Raw genomic sequence first — 18,051 nt, 5'->3', positions numbered from 1 at the left:
GCTCACTTACATTACATTGTTGTGATGCACATTCACCTAATATGGTGACAGTCATGGAAAATGTGCTGTCTTTGTGTAAGCACAATGCCACGGTGCTTTGCAATGTTGTGATACTGCTTTAAACCTCATTGTGTTATGATGCAATGTGACAACATTGCAAATCTGTTATCAATTAGCAATGGGGGTGGGGGTTTAAAATTCATCATATAAGCAATATTTGGAGGTTGGTGAAAACTGCAAAATGTGGTAAGTGTGTCCATCTCCTCAGTGCATCAGAGCAAGTTAGATTAACCAAGCAACATCAAAGCTGATGAATACCACCTAGTAGAAATGCACCACCTTTAATGGCAGCAACCTGGGGTTCTATTCCTACTTTCCTCTGATGCTGCCTTTTGCTTTCCAGATTCTTACATTCGTGGTTGCTCTGTGTGGGATTCTTTTGGTCGAGGACTCAGTCTGCTTCGCACCTCACAACTAAGAGTGGACAATAATGTTTTCCATAACATTCTAGGTCATGGGATTCTACTGGGTAAGTGAAGCAGAGGATTTTCAATCCACTTTTTCATGGCACTCTATGCCGAAGGTCCTCTTAAGCAAAACCTCTTTGGATGGAAGGAGGTTAGATGTTCTCTGCCACAAGTCTTACAGAATCTGGTGTATCACTGTCTACCATTCCCATGCAGATGCTGAGGACCTACTTCCATGTGATTAAAAATGCCTTGACTCCCTTTTAAGACCATCATGGAGCATGTTCAATCCCACATCTCTCCTGCCCCCTTCCTTTTCTTTAAAATACAGCAGTAGATTCAAAACATCTGATTCACTTGTAATTGAAAAATCTTGGTGATGTAATATTTAAAGATTCAAATCAACAAAGATAATGGAGTGATAGCCTACGTTGATAGTCAAGCACAGGCTTAAGTACTCGACTGATTTGGAGCTTGAGACAACAAAAATACTGAAAATCAAACTCTTTCTCCTTTCTACCATTAAAACAAGCTGGAGATAGGTCTCCTGTCTGTTCCACCAGGATCTTATACTGCCTGAGTATCAATGATATGTGTTCAGTTTAGCTGCCCCAAGACGAGTCATCAGATCAGAAACTGCCATTTTAATTTAATAAAATAAACAAAATCCTTGGGCACTGACCCTGCCATCCAATGCACACATGTAGGCATTCCCATTTGCACCAGTTTGACCGCGTATGGGTTCAGCACTCAACCTATCCAGGTCTCAGTTTGGAAATCCTTTCCCCGATCTTTCATGCTAAGACATAAGTCTGCCTTTCTAATCTCTGGGTCAAGCTAAATGTCTCCTCGGAAATTTCGTTCTGAATACTCTATATCCTCAAGATGTCTTTAATGGCTTCAATGTCAGTAGCTCCAGAGGGTCTGAAAGATGAATTTATATATCATTTTGCTACCTGCAAAGACATATTTATTATAGCTGCCTGTTTGCTGCTCTAGAATTGGAAACTCACAATGATTCCCTTTAAACCCTTATTTTCTAGGGTTTTGCAGGACAGTCATAAAAAGTCGCTTTGGGCTTAAAATTAATTGGCAAACAAAGTCCTGGCCTGGAAGCCAAGACTTTTTATGCCTCCTTCCAAGGCTATCTGACTTTCTAAAGCACTAGTGTACAATCCAGCTTGTGCTCAGATAATAGCTGTGATTGAAATAATACAATATGTAAAGGAAATATGTCTCAATAGGGTCTAGTTCCATGGTAAATGCCATAGAGGTTGCAGGATTTGAAAAAATAAAGCCCCAAGTCGTACGCATATTTTTTTTCTATTAATCTCGACTTTAAGATGGTTAACATGGGGGAGGTCATCAGGAAGAATTGGAGGGAGTTTTGGCCTAAGTAATCCCTAGCAAGAATCACATTTCTTTAAGGGAAGGGTGTGGTTGATTTGCGTGTTCCCTGGATAGGGCTTGCCGTTTTCCAGACATATGATGTCTGGCATTTCCTAGGATGGAGTTAAAATGCTTTCCTCCACCACTCCTTTCTGTGCCAAATCAAAGCGTATGCCATTTGGGGGACCTGGTTACTGCAGGCAGGTTGCATGCATGTAGGTGTGACTGGTGAACCCATTCAGTCTTGTCATCTTCTAGCCATTGTCTAGTTTATGGCTATAAATAAATAAATATAATAAGCAAACCAAAAAACAAAGCACTTTGGTACAGGATTGCAGGAAGTGTTTTGAAGTTTCTGTTTACACAGTCAAGGCATGAGATGGGGACTCACAAGATCTGGGTTTATTTCCTGTCTTTAATCTAATTCTTGACTCCTCCCTCCCACCTTCTGCTCCTCTGCTTTCTGATTTGTTCACCTTGATAATACTTTCCTGATTTGTCAACCTTGATTACTATTTTTGGTTCTCTGTGCCTTAAATATTGAGTCTGTTCTGGTCTGGCTATGGTCTGACGTGGGTCTGTCCCACAAAAGCTCATCACGTGATAAATTATTTTGTTAGTCTTTAAAGTGCTACTGGGCTGCTTTTTTGTTACAGACCCTGGGCAACTCACCTCATCTCTCTTTGCCAATGTTCCCCAGTTATACAATGTACATCATCATACCTGCTGTCTGTCTTCTCTGTTTAGATTGCATGCTCTTTGGGGCAGAGACTGTCTTACTCTGTATTAGTACAGTGTCTAATACAAAGCAGGTCTGACCTTGGTTCCAGCCTCTTGGCACTAACATAATACAAATCAATAATAACAACTCCTTTTCCACTTTGCAGAAATCGTCTGATCTTTCCACTATGCACTACAGTAATAATCCTCATCCCTGATATTTAGACCTTGGCCATTTTAAATTGATCCTGCTCCACTCACAGCTTTCCTTCTGTGGTGTAACGTGGATTCCAAAGGGCTTTTCAAACAATAAATGCACAGCACTACAGAAATGTAGCCACCTTTGTAGAGCTGCTGCCAACCTGCACACAGTGCCCTTCACAGCAGTACAGGTGGGGAATGAAAACAAACTGCTGAACTCCCTTTCATATTCAAATTTGGCACATTAACAGGTGGTTTGAACCGGGATAAAGATTTTATGCGACATTATAGGGGCTCTTTTGCATACTTGGCTTAATCTAATTCTTGACTCTCCCCTCCACCCCCTCTGCTCTCTTGATTTGCTCACCTTGATCATTTTTTTCTGATTTGTAAACATTGATTACTGTTTTTGGTTCTCTATGCCTTGAGTATTGAGTCTGTTCTGGTATGGCTATGGTCTGAAGAAGTGGGTCTGTCCCACAAAAGCTCACCTAATACATTATTTTCTTAGTCTTTAATGTGCTACTTGACTGCCTTTTTGTTTTGACACGCAATAATATGTTCCTGCATGAGTGGTGATTGTTGGAGCTGTATTTGATGAATTTTTCCTCCTATATTTTAGGAGGACGGTTGGAAAAGGGGAATATAATCCGGCACAATGCAGTGATTGGAGTTTCTGGAACTGATGGACTTTCCAACATTGAAACATTGTCACCGGCAGGGATCTACATCAGAGCTCCTGCTAACCAGATAGAGGTAAGGGTAAAAAACAACACTGTATCAAAGAACTACATTAAAGGTCTAAAATATTGGTTTTCAGTGTGACTTAAACACAGGCTGTTCATTCACTGAGTGAGTTGTGAGTAAGGATTGTTATTGCAACAGGATAGTATACAATACTATAATACTAAATTAAGCTTCTCACACAGTCTAAATCACACACACACACACACACACACACACACACACACACACCCCACATTGAAATTTTTATGACAGAACTGCAGTCCCTATAACACTTCTGAGCTTTTTATGTTTCAGTACAAAGTCCAGAGGTGTCTTGGGTTTATCAAAGGACTGAAAATTTTGCCAAAGAATCTGGTCACAGATCTGATCAATTCTGGACTAGTTTGTATTGTTCCCGTCAAACTTTGAGAGACACAGTTTTTCATGATCTAGCTGGCAAACCAAATAGTGATTTCCATCTGGATTTGAACCCAAAACTCAAGTACTGCCAATTCAGAGAAACCGAAACCTGTGAGGACATAATTTTCCATTCACTCTTTGCACCTCAAAGGCCATGTCTACACTAGCCAAAAACTTCGAAATGGTCATGCAAATGGCCATTTTGAAGTTTACTAATGAAGCGCTGAAATACATATTCAGTGCCTCATTAGCATGCGGGCAGCCGTGGCACTTTGAAATTGACGCAGCTCACCACCGCACAGCTCGTTCAGACAGGGCTCCTTTTCGAAAGGACCCCGCCTCCTTTGAAGTCCCCTTATTCCCATCTGCTCATAGGAATAAGGGGACTTCGAAGTAGCCAGGGTCCTTTCAAAAAGGAGCCCTGTCTGGACACTGCACGGCGGCGAGCCATGTCAATTTCGAAGTGTCGCGGCTGCCCGCATGCTCATGAGGCGCTGAATATGTATGTCAGCGCTTCATTAGTAAACTTTGAAATGGCCATTTGGATGGCCATTTCGAAGTTTTTGGCTAGTGTAAGCACAGCCCATGAGTCATGGGTTCACAAAGCTAGGTCAAGCTGTACCAGGTGGAGCTTTTTCAGGATGTGTGGCTTCATTTCTGATATGAGTTGCAATAATCAAGCCAGGAGCTCATGAATGCACATATCACTGTGGTCAGATCCTGGCTCATCCAGACGGGGCTCCTTTTTGAAAGGACCCTGCCTACTTCAAAGTCCCCTTACTCCCATCTGCTCATAGGAATAAGGGGACTTCAAAGTAGCCGGGGTCCTTTCGAAAAGGAGCCCCATCTGGACGAGCCACGTGGCGGTGAGCCATGTCAATGTGCCACGGCCGCCCGCATGCTCATGAGGCGCTGAATATGCATTTCAGCGCTTCACTAGTAAACTTCGAAATGGCCATTTGCATGACCATTTTGAAGTTTTTGGCTAGTGTAGACATAGCCAAAGAGTTGCATTTAATTTTTCAGGTAAGAAAAATGACCAAGAGGTTTCCTGTATTACTGTCATGGCAAGTTCCTCTGGGAACAAAGAGACAACTTTTTGATTTTAATTCCCTGCAGGACATATACCCAACTTTACAGACAATGCTAAAAAATACAGTGAAGGCATTTATTGTGGGGTTTTTTGTTTTTTTGTTTTTTTAAAGTAGGCAAAGTAGGATGATTTCAGGGCCTCTAAACACCGAGAGAGCTGTGCAGTTGTACCTTGGTATAACCCAGAGCTGTCTGACTCCATTAATAGTGGTTCAACCATTGAAAATGCTTGCTACGTTTCTTTGTCAATGTACTTGTGAAGCTAACTCAGTCAGTTTTCAACACAGAATCATAGAATGCTAGGAATGGAACGGACCTTGAGATGTCATCGTGTCCAGCCCCTGCCCTCATTGCAGGACCAAGTACTGTCTAGACCACCCCTGACAGACACTTATCTAACCTGTTCTTAAATATCTCCAGAGATGGAGATTACACAACCTCCTGAGGCAGTTTATTCCAGTGTTTGACCACGCTGTCAGTTAGGACCTTTTTCCTAATGTCCAACCTAAACCTCCCTTGCTGCAGTTTAAGCCCATGTTTAGCTCATCTGTTATAATAGATTTTCAGAGGTCTGCTTGGAAGTTGAGGCCAGGGACATGTACCCAGGCACTGACTTTAAGACAAAAAACTAGTGGAGCCTGTTCTCTACAAATCAGTGTGGATGGAACAGCAAATAGTCATGGCATTCTCCATTGTGAGCTGCTATCTAATGGATGGGTACATAAGTCATGGCAACAGCAAGATACTGAGGTCTACAAGAAAACCAGGTGCCTATCTCCTATGCACATTATTAATAAGGGTGCTTATTATCATACAGCATCTGGAAGTGCTTGGCAGATATAAGGAAAGACATGGTCCCAGTGTACAGATGTAGGGTTTTGAGGTTAGGCACAGTCTCCTATTATGTGCCTGTATGGCACATAATCTCACCTGGGTTCTTTAGAGTCTACCTTAATACAAAAAATATAAATGCTGCACTGCAGGGAGGGAAGGATTTTAGTAATTGTACTGTGATCATGAAGTTAATCAGTTCAGGTATCTTCACATCATGAGGGTTCATAAGAATGATCATAACGGGTCAGACCAATGGTCCATCTAGCCCAGCGCTCAATCTTCTGACTGGGACCAGTCCAGATGCTTAGAAGAGAATAAACTGAAGAAGGTAATGTAATCGGGTTGCACACAATTCTCATGGGTGCCCCTGCAGCTGAGCACATGTGCCTGCACTTGTCTAAGAAGGATCTTCTGTGACCCAGCCCTCTGGCCAAGTCACACATCCTTTGTGTGCCCAAAGAAAACAAGGCTGTTGTGGGATAAATGTCCAACAAGGCCTTTTTCATGGCCCCTTTCAATGTCTATCAGTCTCTTCCATCAGGGCTTCCTTCCTGGAAGCACCATCATCACCCTTACCTCAGGGCTTTATCTTAAAGTTCCAGCTTAGTCTGCCAGCCTGCAATTCGTGGTGGTGGTGATGGTGGTTATGCTGCTGCTGCTCCCCTGCCCTCTCTCTCTGTCTCTCTCTCTCTCTGTGTCTCAGCCATCCAGTCATCCACTCTGCACAAAGAAGAACTAACTACTGCTCTGTTCTGCAGCTCCTTTCATATGGCCTTCTTGTTCCTGATTGGCTGCTTTCACTGCAGCCACTTTAATCTGCTTGGAGAACTGTCTACTGCTTTTGTGAGGTGGGGTGTGGCAGATTCACAAGGCCTCCAGCAAGGACCCTCTGGGCCTTGTCCATTCTGTCACAGGCAACTCTTGAATGATCTCCATCACCCTGGCCATTCTAATCCTAGCTTCTGTCTGGCAGAGGTTCAAGGACACCTGGAACTTGGCGTTGCATCCCTGGCCATTGTGGCTAGTAACTATTGATGAACTTACTCTTCATGAACGTATCTAATTTTGTTTTGAACCCTGTTAAATCCCTGGTCTTCACAAAAAATCCTGACAGGAAGTTCCATAGGTTAACTGTGCATTGTGTGAAATACTTCCTTATGATTGTGTAAGGTCAATGGACCCAGGTTGTTGGCAGGAGGGAATGAACCTGCAAGCTTAGGAGCTAAAAGAAGTTTCTCTACAGCATGAGCTAAAAGCTTAGCTGACTCTCAGCTAAAGCAGTAGATCAGACTTCACTCTCTCTTGTCAGTGGTTGCAGTGCCTCTGAGGTGACAGTTGTTTTAAATCTATTGCCTATTAATTTAATTAAGTAATTCTTGGTTCTTGTGTTATGTAATGAGGCAAATAACACTTCCTTATGCACTTTCTCCATGGTGGTCATGATTTTTAAGGGCTCAATCATGTCCCATCTTATTCCTCAGAAGTGGAATGCAAGTAAGCAAGATAAAAATGCGAATGAAGTGCAGATTTGTATATCTTGTGCCCCCTTTGCATATTCTCACATGATTGTGCTTTCAGAAGAAGCTTTTCTGGAAGCAACTGTGTAGATGGGTTTCCTTTGAAAACAAACCCCATTTTCGAAATAACTCTTCTTCCAATTTTTTTTCTGGTAGAAGGGTTTTTTCAAAAAAGGGGTTTGTTTTTGAAGGATCCCAGTCTACTCAGTGTGTTTGCTTCCTGAAAAGCCTCTTCTGCAATGCAATCATGCGAGAATATGGAAATGATGCCTGGGATATGCAAATACGTGCTTCCTTTGCATTTTTATCTTGCTCATATGCATTCCACTTCCAAAAGTTGAATGCAGTGTAGACGTAGCCTAGCTGAACAGTCCTAGTCTTTTAACCTCTCCTCCTTTGGAAGCTGTTCACACCCCTAATCATTTTTGTTACCATTCCCAGTATCTTCTCCAATTCTGATGTCTCTTTTGTGAGATGGGATGACCAGAACTGCACACACTATTCAAAGTGTGGGAGTACCTGGATTTAGATAATGGCATTTTTATCATCTATTCTTTTCCTAGTGATTCTCAACAGTCTTTTAGCTTTTTGACTTCACCAGCACACTGAGTGGACGTTTTCAGAGAACTAGCCACAAAGAATCCAAGATTTTTTTTTTTATTGAGGACTGACAATTATTTTACACCCGACTATTTTTGTACATATAGTTGGGATTAATTTTTATAGTGTGCATTACTTTGAATTTACCAGCACTGAATTCCATCTGCCATTTTGTTGATGCATCACTCATTTGAGCGAGATCCCTTTGAAACTCCTCACAATCAGCTTGAGATGTTATCTTGAGTAATTTAGTATTATCTGTAAAAATACTCCCTCACTGTCTACCCCTTTTTTCCAGATCTCTTTTGATGTGTTGAACAGTATTGGCTCCAGTGCAAATGCTTGGGAGGCCCTGCTATTAACCTCTTTTCTCTTATGAACCAAGCAGAATTACTTCTCTTCCACAGGGACATGTATGCTTTCAAACCTGGTAGAATTGTCTCATATCAGTGGCCTCTTCCCAGACTTTTAGTTGCTTCTTATCCAAGCTGCACTTGGCTGTGTAGTCAGTTTCACCAGCCAGTGATTTTTTTCCTCGTGTACATTCACACATGTCCTCTTTAAGTGAGTCACGGTTTGGGCCTAGACGGATTGAACCTCTCTAGTCTGGCACTCTCTCATCTGGCAACATCTGTAATCCAGCATGATTTTAGTTACCTGGATGCCCACTTATTATGGGTGTGGCTAAGTTTCCTGTGGTCCCGTAAAGTTTGTTTACAGCCACGAGTCCTGACTCTCAGTGTTCTGTGCTGTCATTTAGCTGCCATTCACCCTAAATGTCTTCTAAGAGCCCAGTAAGCAGTGGAAGTGTTGGTAATGTGCTAGACAATATTGACATCCCATGATCTGGCAAATTCTCTGATTCAGCACCAGTCAGTCCAGAGGGTGCTGGGCTAGAGAGGTTCAGTCTGTACTCTGTGGTTTTAGGGCATTGTGACAACCTTGCAAATTGAAGAGCCTTCTTTATCTTCAGAACAGGCACCTCTCCAGTGTGCATCAGCTCCAACCCGGAGGGAGTACATTTAGTACAAGAAGGCCACTTATTCCTTCATGCTTAATCGCTCCTTGGCCTCTTGGTACCCCTTAGTACAGGGAAGCACTTTAGTGTGTAGATGTATCTTTTTGCATTTGTGTCCTCCTGTCCACCAGAAAATGGGTGGAGCTCAACAATTGCACCAAACATCTGTCCTGGTAGTAAGCAGTGCTCCTTCTAATATTTTCTACCTATGGGCAGAATAAAATTTCCTGTGTGCATTGAGACATATGCAGATGTGCACCACCATACAAGCACATGCTGCTAGATGTGGGTGGCTGTGGGCACTCTGGTAGCCATCTGGGCAGCACCTGACTCTCTCTTGGGCAGCTGCCCAAGTGCTCAGCTTACAGGAAACTCTGGTAATAAGTTGAGTTCGCTGCTGTAGACGAAAGATTCCCTAGCTCCTTATCAATATCATTTGAACTAGTCAACTGCTAGACTGTCAGACATAGGGGTGAGGATCCCATGTGCATTTGAGCATTGCTCACCATTGCTTCCCTACCATGACACTTTCTGAAACCTGCTGCAATGCGAGTGCTCACTGAGTAGGTCCTTTGGGACAGCTTGTTGCATTCTGATGTGTTTTGGCAAATGACAATGGTGCTGGAAATTCCTTCAATGTTGTATTGTATCGGTGATGAGAAGAGGAAGCAGCACTGTTCATCTTAAAGTATTCCTGAAATAGTTATGTTATCAGTGTTGTTCAGTTAAGGCACTTAAAACAGTGACTGGCTTTTATTCCAGTGACTTCAGGTGTATTCAGCATCATGTTTCTGGCATACACAGGTACTCCATTTTGTCTGGAATTTTGATTGCATGGGTGCCCATAGACTGACTTCCTCAAAGAATTGATTTCCACACACAGTTCCCTACTTACTTAATACCACTGCCATAAAGCCACTGGCTGTGTGAATAAATGAGCGGTTTCTCCTTATGAATCTTCCGTAGAATGAAAATTTCAATTGCAAGTAAAAGATGCTGGAATACTGCTACTTGACTACAGAAGCATTTTATGGAAGAGACAGGGTCTCTGTTGGGCAGCATGTTCCAAACTGCTGCAGCTCTGCAAGACAGCAGATAAGATGGTGTTTCGGATATTGATATCCTTTTGTTTATTGAAAGATGGCAAAGATCCCTCTTTGCAGATGGACAAGTCGATTGTCGCTATGCAATAGCTGTAGCTGGAATTGCGTTTCTGCAGTCGACTTAACTCCCTAGTGTAGACCAAGCCTTAGATTCAGATCATGCGCTATTAGCATTTAAAGCTCACTGCTGACCTCAGCAAAGTGAGTTGGAGGTCCTAAAGCAAAAGAATCTATATAAAACCGCCACAATGATTGACAATAACATCTAAGGACAATTAATTTTGGCCACTGCCAACAGAGTAGATCTGGACTCTGATTTAGGGCAAATTCCTATCCCCATTGAAGTTAATAGCAACACTCCCATTGGCTACAATGGGACAGGGTTTCACCACTGGTGTCCCTGCTTAATCCACTCTGCATAATTCACTCTCTACTCAATTAATAAACTCATAATTTTAATGCCGGATGTGACTATTATGATATCTAGTTTGACCTGCTGCATAGCACAGACCAGAGATCCTCACCCAGCAATTAGTACATCAAGCCAAGAATGATTTTTAAGTTGTAACGTTTTAGAAAGATACCCACTCTGGATTTTAAAATGCTGTGTGATGAAGACCAGTGTTCCCTGTAAGCTGTGTGCTTGTGTGGCCACTTGGGACAGATTCAAATGCTACCCAGCTGAGCAGAAGAGTGCCTACAGCAAGGTGTTTTTTTTTCTTCTGGTGGTGCACATTTACACATGTCTCAGTGCACAGAAAACCATTATTCTGTTCAGGGAGAGAAAAGATTAGAGGGAACATTGATGAAGACTCTACCACTGATGGAGACTCTGCTTCTTCCAATGGTTAATAACCCTCACTGATAAAAACACCCCACGCCTTACCTCACATTTGAATGTGTTTAGCTTCAGCTTCTGAGCACAGACATATCACTCTCCTGTTAAACCGTAACCTGGCGTGTCCTGCTGAATATCACTCCTCTAGTGTTGCATTAACTCTAGTTTGGTTGATTTTGCATGGAAAAAATATCCATATTGCAAATTACATAAATTGGCAGAACAAGATTTAAATGGCCCACTTAAGTTCAAACTAATGTTAAGGGATCAACAAATTTTAAGCAGCCAGGAGTTTTGCTGACCTGCCTGTAGTGGAAGGTACAGATGAGAATGGAAAGTAAGTGGTGCTATGTATGGTACATGCCTGCTTATCTGCCAACTACTGTTGCATGGCCTGAGGGTGGAAGGTGGCTCTGAGTGAGAAGGAAGTGGGAATGAGCATACTGTAGCCCATTCCTGGTGGAATTGGCACTGGCTACTATGAGTGGTGGGTGCACATTTGGCTTGTGGAGACAAGGCCCGGCCCCTTCTGCACCCACCAGAGCCCAGCCCTCATTGTGGCCTCTGGTCCCTTCCTTGCACCCTGTCCCTGCATTATGGCCGATAGCCCCTGCCCAAATCTAATGCCTCCACCCCAGTCCTGAGCAGCCCCATCTGTCTCCCAAAGCAGCCATGCAGACACAAGGTCCCAGCTCCTTCCTTGTCTCAGTCCCCAGAGTACTGAGCAGCTCCAGCTCCCTCCTGGCCCTACTCTGATCATTGGAATATCTGGGCAGCTGAAGTCCAAGACCCCAGAGCAGATAGGCAGCTGAGGTTCTGGCCCTGACCTCCAGAGCAGATGGGCATTGACAGCCTTGGACCTTAGAGCAGACAAGCATCCTCAACCCTGACCCCCTGAAGCAGTCATGGACCCGCCCTCATCGCCATCTTCTGCCTCATCCCTGGCTCATAGAGCAGCGAGGGCCCTGATCCCGGCCCTTGGAGCAGTTAGGCTCCCATGTTGCAGCACCAGCCTTACCAGTCAGCCAGGCAACTATGTGATCCCAGCTTCCTCAGCTGGCTAGCTCACAGGCAGGGCCATCCTAGTCTTTTTGGGAAGACAATGCCTTCCTTGCCTGTAGTACCTCCCGCCCATGCTGACTTCAGAACTAAACATAAATAAATAGTAATAAGTATCTAGTTCTTATACGGCACTTGGGAGCACTATGTGAGTTAAGGGTGTAAGAGTAGAGGGCTTGGCCCAAAGTGATTTTAAGAACAAAGCTTTTAATTGCCAGGTATCTGTCGGTCATATTTTCAGTATGTGCTTGTCTGCAGGGTAACACAGTGTGTGCTGCTGGTTATGGCTACTTCTTTCATCTCTCGCCCGAGGGACCATCACAAACTCCTCTCCTCTCCTTCAGTAAGAACACAGCTCATTCGTGCACAAGGTATTTGGGGATTCCTTTTGGTTAATGATTTTTTTTTCTTAGTATGAATTGCTGAAAGATTTTTGTTTCATAAGGTAATGAATATAATTTAGTAATAATTATTATAATTGCTATAGACAGTTAGGGAAAAGGCTCTGTTCCTTAAATATATGCTTGGACACTAAGGCCACATCTACACTTCCGGGAAGATTGACCCGGTTGATCTTCCAGAGTTGGATTTTGCGTGTGTGGTAGTTGTCCTCTGTACTCCTCGCGATAGTGAGGATTAAGGGAGGTCAACAGGAGGAACTCTCCCATCAATCTTCTTCAATGAGGACAGACAGGTAAGTCGATTGCAGGTATGTCAATTCTAGCTATGCAGCTGCTGTAGGTAGAATTATGTACAGTAAGCACTTGAGATACGTGCAACTAAGTTTTACATATCTCGGGTTAACACAACGTCCACCCTTGACAGGAGTGCAGAAACTGCCCCTAACAGGAGCAGTGTTTCTGTCCCAGAAGTGGCAAGAAGCTGGGAATCAGGTGGCAGCCTGGCTGCCAGCTCCCCTCCACTTGCAGAGTGGGGAAACTGAGTAGGGTTGCCCCTTGGCTCCCATCTCCCTGCTGCTTGTCATGGCTGGTCAGTTTCCCAGGTCCTGCAAGCCCAGGGGAGCCAGGAACCAGGCTACAGCCTGGTTCCCATATCCCCTTAACTTGCACAAAAAATTGACTTATGCAGGGATTGCAAGAACGCAACCCCCATGTATTGTGTCCAGTTCTGGGCACCGCAGTTCAGGAAGGATGTGGAGAAATTGGAGAGGGTCCAGAGGAGAGCAACGAGAATGATCAGAGGTCTGGAGAACATGACCTATGAGGAAAGGCTGAAGGAATTAGGCTTGTTTAGTTTGGAAAAGAGAAGATTGAGTGGGGACATGATAGCAGTTTTCAGGTATCTAAAAGGGTGTCATAAGGCAGAGGGAGGGAACTTGTTCTTCCTTGCCTCTGAGGATAGAACAAGAGGCAATGGACTTAAATTGCAGCAGGGGAGGTTCAGGTTGCACATTTAGGAAAAAGTTCCTAACTGTCAGGGTGATCAAACACTGGAACGAATTGCCAAGGGAGGTGGTAGAATCTCCATCACTGGAGATATTTAAGAAGAGGTTAGATAGATGGCTTTCAGGGATGGTCTAGAAAGTGCTTGGTCCTGCCATGAGGACAGGGGGCTGGACTCGATGGCCTCTTGAGGTCCCTTCCAGTCCTACTCTTCTATGATTCTATGATTCTATGTATCTCGAGGGTTTACTGTATCTGCATTTGACTTTAAGATCTAATGTAGACCAATTCTAAGATATCATGACAAGCACAATAGAAAAATCTGCACATAAATATGTAGAAAGAAAACAGAATATTCTGTTCCTTCATTTTTTCTTCCTAAACAGGTACGGTCTCCTGGTGTATCCAGAATATCAGCCAAAACCTGTAGATGGCCTGGGCACAGTTCTGTTTCAGGGCTTCAGAGCTTGGAGAAATCAAGGCGGGGCTCAGGTATAATTTGTTTTAATTGTATTTTGGTAGTTCAGGTCATGTCAAAGGTGCAGCTCCTCTGTATCCACCTTGGTCAATTGGTACTGCAGAAGGAACCATTGTGGTCATCTAGTTCAGTGATTTTCGCCCTTTTTTCATTTGTGGATCCCTAAAAAAATTCAGAGAGAGAAGTGAAACTCTTTGGATATTTTATGCATAGTCTGAATTTGTCTAGCTTCTCTTGCTAGCCATTGGATCTCAGTATTCCTTTATCTGCAAGACTACAGAGCCCTAAAGGCTAAGGACTAAAGGCCCTTTTCTCTACACTGTTGAATTATTTTGCAATATCCTAGAATGGAATTTGCTGGTTCTGAAAAAATATTATTTGTCTAAAAGAACATAAAATTGACCAGTGTTTTTCTAGATTTGGTGTCTTTTTATCCATCCTGCTTATCCACAGATACCCAGGATCAAATTATCCAATTTATTATTCTTTGTACCAAATTACCCAACCACTCCATGATGAGGTTTATTCTGCATTCCCTGAATGTGCTACACACCAATAGCAACTGTCATAGTTATGTGGTAGTAAATCAGTGGTGGGCAACTTGCAGCCCACACACCCCAGCTCTCTCCCTCCCCCCACACGTCTCTCACACACCTGTGCACTGGAGCCCTGCACTTTCTACACCTCCCTGACCCTCCCAGCACTTTCAGGGGAGCTGCAAATTGTCTGATTTGCACTCCGTCCCCTAACCTCCTCCTCCCTCCTAGCATTGGAATGCTGTGAATCAGCTGTTTGTGGCGTTCCAGGTCTAGAACGGCTGGGGAGGGGTGGGGACAGAGTGCGAATCAAATGATTTGCATGTTCTGAAAGTGGTGGGAGGAAGCAGGGAGGAACAGGTAAGTGCAGGTTTCTGGTGCCCCCACGAATGAGAGGCACATGGGGAAGGGGGACACAAAGGGAGTCTGCAGGGCCACAAGTGGAGCCCCAGTGGGCTGTGGGCTGCTGCATCCAACAGAGCTGAAGGAGAACCACTCTTGTAGCCCACCCACTATTCAGGGTTGCCCATCCCTGTTGTATAGAATTCCTTGATTACGCTCAAGGAATGCATCTTTGTGATAACACTCTCCCCTCTTCTTTGGCTATTGCTGTTTCTAATCATTACATACATATTTACAGTCTTTTCAGTCATGAATATCACTGACTATTTAGTCTCAGTTTGCCAGTGCAGTTTTTGTATCTAGATGGAAACGACTTGTTAACGTGCAAAGCTATGTTTTTGAATCTCCTCAAACAGGAGAAAAGAATTAAGGGTGAAGTTTTCAAAGATAAATTAGATGCTTGACTCTTATTTGTGCCTTTTACAATCTCTCCCTTCCGCTATATAATGGTGAATGGATAATAATGAACCCCAGAACTTTTCTTAACCTATTATTATTATTTTAAATAGATTTTTAGCAGCAGCAACCTGGAACTCCAAAATTTCCACATCTATGCATGCAAAGATTTTGGAATTGACATTGTAGAGAGCCTTGGAAACACCTCAGTTGCTAATAGCTTACTACTTGGATACCTTGGTGAAAAGGTAAGACCAGTTGCTGCTTCCATTCTACGTCTTCAGCCCAGGCTATTATAAAAAGGTCTTTCTTACAGACTAGTGCTAGGCCCAATAGTAGGCAATATAAAAGCCAATTTCTTCAGAAGAGATTTGATTGTGTTCTGAGTGCTTTAAGCTCTGAGCATTGAGAAACTTCCATTATCTTGAATAATAAGAACTTCCTGTTCTTCCATTTTACCTGAAAAACAGCACCAAAATGCCCATAAGACCATGCAAGAATGCTAATTCATTTACTGAATAAGAGGTATGTGTGCCACCAACATTACCCTTCCAAGTTAGTGCTCCATAACTTTGACTGTCTCTATTTTAGGATGGCAGTAAAGGTCAGGGAAATACAATGAGGATATAAAAATCATACATAACCTCTCTTTTCACATATCAGATTCACATATCAGATTTCAAAACACTGTTTCAAATTGGGACTATCAGAATTAAGTCATCTTTGAAGATGAAAAATACAGTTAAGTGCTAACACTTACTATTTATGACAGTAAATTGACTCTCTGTCTCTATGCTTGTGCAGCATCTTACACAATAAGATCATAACCCTGATTGAGTTTCTGGGTGCTGCTGGAATGCAAACAGATTAATTAATAGTAGAATCTTAGCAATAGTTGCCCACAGCTTCCTTTTTAATATTTTTCTGCTCTGGTTTCTCTTGCAGCTTACTGAATTGCTTGCGGTAAATTGCCAATCTGATTGGCTGATGGATATTGTTTTGAAAAGGCTAATTTATAAGCCTGAGGAAGACCGCATTTTAATGTAGTTGATTGATCTATGAGGAGTAACGAACTCAAATAGAACCATGGCCCCAAACAACGAATCTTCCTGTGTTCTAGCTGTACAGTTAATTTGTTGCAGACTTGAAGCGGGTGGGTCTCTTTGTTTTTGTTGTTACAAGATCCAGGGGAGAACTCCAGTGCTTTACTTGTTAAGAGACTGAGAGGCACTCATCTGTGCGTTGTTCCTCACAGCCCCCCAAGGGTGTGATTATCTTTGATTATCACATGATAAGAGTCTCCTTGTCATAATTTACATCTTAATTTATGTGATTTTCCTTTTAATAATGATGTCTCTTTAGCAGCAATTAAAACTTTGAGACATGAATTTAACAGGAACATTGGATATTCTTCTCTGCCAGCCCTTTTGGTTTTTTAAACAAGATACCTTACAAGCGAATTGTTAGTTTTGGAAGTTGTTATGAAAATTGAAATTGGGTCCTTTTGTGCTGCGGTATCTGAGCCCATGGAAGTCAATAAAAAGGTTCCCGTTAATTTCAGATGGCTTTGAATTGGGCTTTTTATTTCTTTTGGTGATGGACTCAAATGCGCATGCATTGCATATAAAAGAGAATGTTTCCTTCTGCTAAAGACAGATTGTTCGAGTTAGGAGATGCATGTTTGGGGAGGAAGAAGGAGTGAAATGCCCTTCAAAATATTTGTAGGGTGAAAACAATAAGGAAGGAAACAGATTGTGCAATGTGAAGCAACAGGGTACAATTGTGGGTGGTAGGATGGAAATCAATACAGAATGAAGTAGGCAGAAAAAAAATGGAAAAGTGAAGTCTAGCTGGTCTGTGGAACGCCATGTTGCAGCATTAACGCTGTACTGACTTGGAACCAAGATCTTCACGTGAGGGTCTCCAACTTCCCTCCTTGAGGACGGTTGAATGGACAAGGCAGAACCTTTGTCTCTCAAAGGGACAATTTAATCTTTAATGGTAGTAAAGCAGCTAGTTAAAACAAACCCCATTGCTGATAGGGTGCCTTCAAGTTGTATTTTTGATTCGTGTGTTCAAAGTTCCGTGATACAATGTTTGTGTAAGTCTTGGCAGAGCTTTTGCTGCTGAAGAGGGTCTTTCGAGGACCCTCAGAAAATCACCAGACAGGCTCCTGCCAGCTCCTCCTCCACTTTCCCCACCATGGATGTGCATACAATCGCTCCCAGCAGTAGTACACAAACTCACAGATGGGACCAGTCATCCCCATGGCTTCTTATGCTGTGTCCTGGACAAGCTGCTGCTTTCTTTTTTCTGTCCATTTTCTTGTTCTGGTCATGTTTTTTGGTCCCTTTACCTGTGCTTTTTTGTTTGTCCCCCGACCCCACACCTCACTTACATTTTCTTCTTTCTCTATAATTATTTGCTTTTTCATTTCCCATCCTTTGTGTGGTTTCAAGTTTTGTTGCCAATATTTTGGACACCCTGGACCAGATCTTTAGGTGATATAAACTGGTCCCAGTTTGGTGGACTTCAGAGAAGTTACTTCAGTTTTCAGTAGCTGAGAATGTGGACATCCAAATGCTGATATGTTTGGCTGTGCTCTTTGCTTTCATCTTGCAGGATGGTAACTGTATGTCAGCAGGGCTGAAAACTCCTAAAAGGCATGAGCTGTTGGTTTCCAATACAACTTTCATGAACTTCGATATTAGCACCTGCGTTGCAATCAGCACCTGTTCTGGCTGTTTCCAAGGCCAGGGTAAGGTACATTTACACTGAAAAAGCAGTCTGAAGATATCCTGAATGCTGTAAATTTTGGTGTTACACTTGACATTTTGTTTCCTTCACCAAGA

The 18,051-nt window shown here is 42.9% G+C and overlaps 1 protein-coding gene across 14 annotated transcripts in view; it reads left to right on the top strand.

Moving 5' to 3' along the window:
* Positions 1–18,051, top strand: part of PKHD1 (PKHD1 ciliary IPT domain containing fibrocystin/polyductin) — a 455,042-nt gene that overhangs the window by 193,362 nt on the left and 243,629 nt on the right. For all 14 annotated transcript variants that reach the window (XR_012645152.1, XM_074991417.1, XM_074991418.1 and 11 more), the window contains 6 exons: positions 404–529; positions 3,400–3,533; positions 12,243–12,355; positions 13,774–13,879; positions 15,313–15,447; positions 17,822–17,957. Coding sequence is in view for 13 of the 14 variants with exons in the window: in XM_074991417.1 (XP_074847518.1) it covers positions 404–529; positions 3,400–3,533; positions 12,243–12,355; positions 13,774–13,879; positions 15,313–15,447; positions 17,822–17,957 (750 nt within the window). In the remaining variant the exon portion in view is untranslated. The remainder of the gene's footprint in view (positions 1–403; positions 530–3,399; positions 3,534–12,242; positions 12,356–13,773; positions 13,880–15,312; positions 15,448–17,821; positions 17,958–18,051) is intronic.

Source organism: Carettochelys insculpta, chromosome 3, assembly GCF_033958435.1.
Source record: "Carettochelys insculpta isolate YL-2023 chromosome 3, ASM3395843v1, whole genome shotgun sequence".
Taxonomy (NCBI): Eukaryota; Metazoa; Chordata; order Testudines; family Carettochelyidae; genus Carettochelys; species Carettochelys insculpta.
The sequence above is the reverse complement of the archived record's forward strand: the minus strand, read 5'-3'. Positions and strand labels throughout refer to the sequence as shown.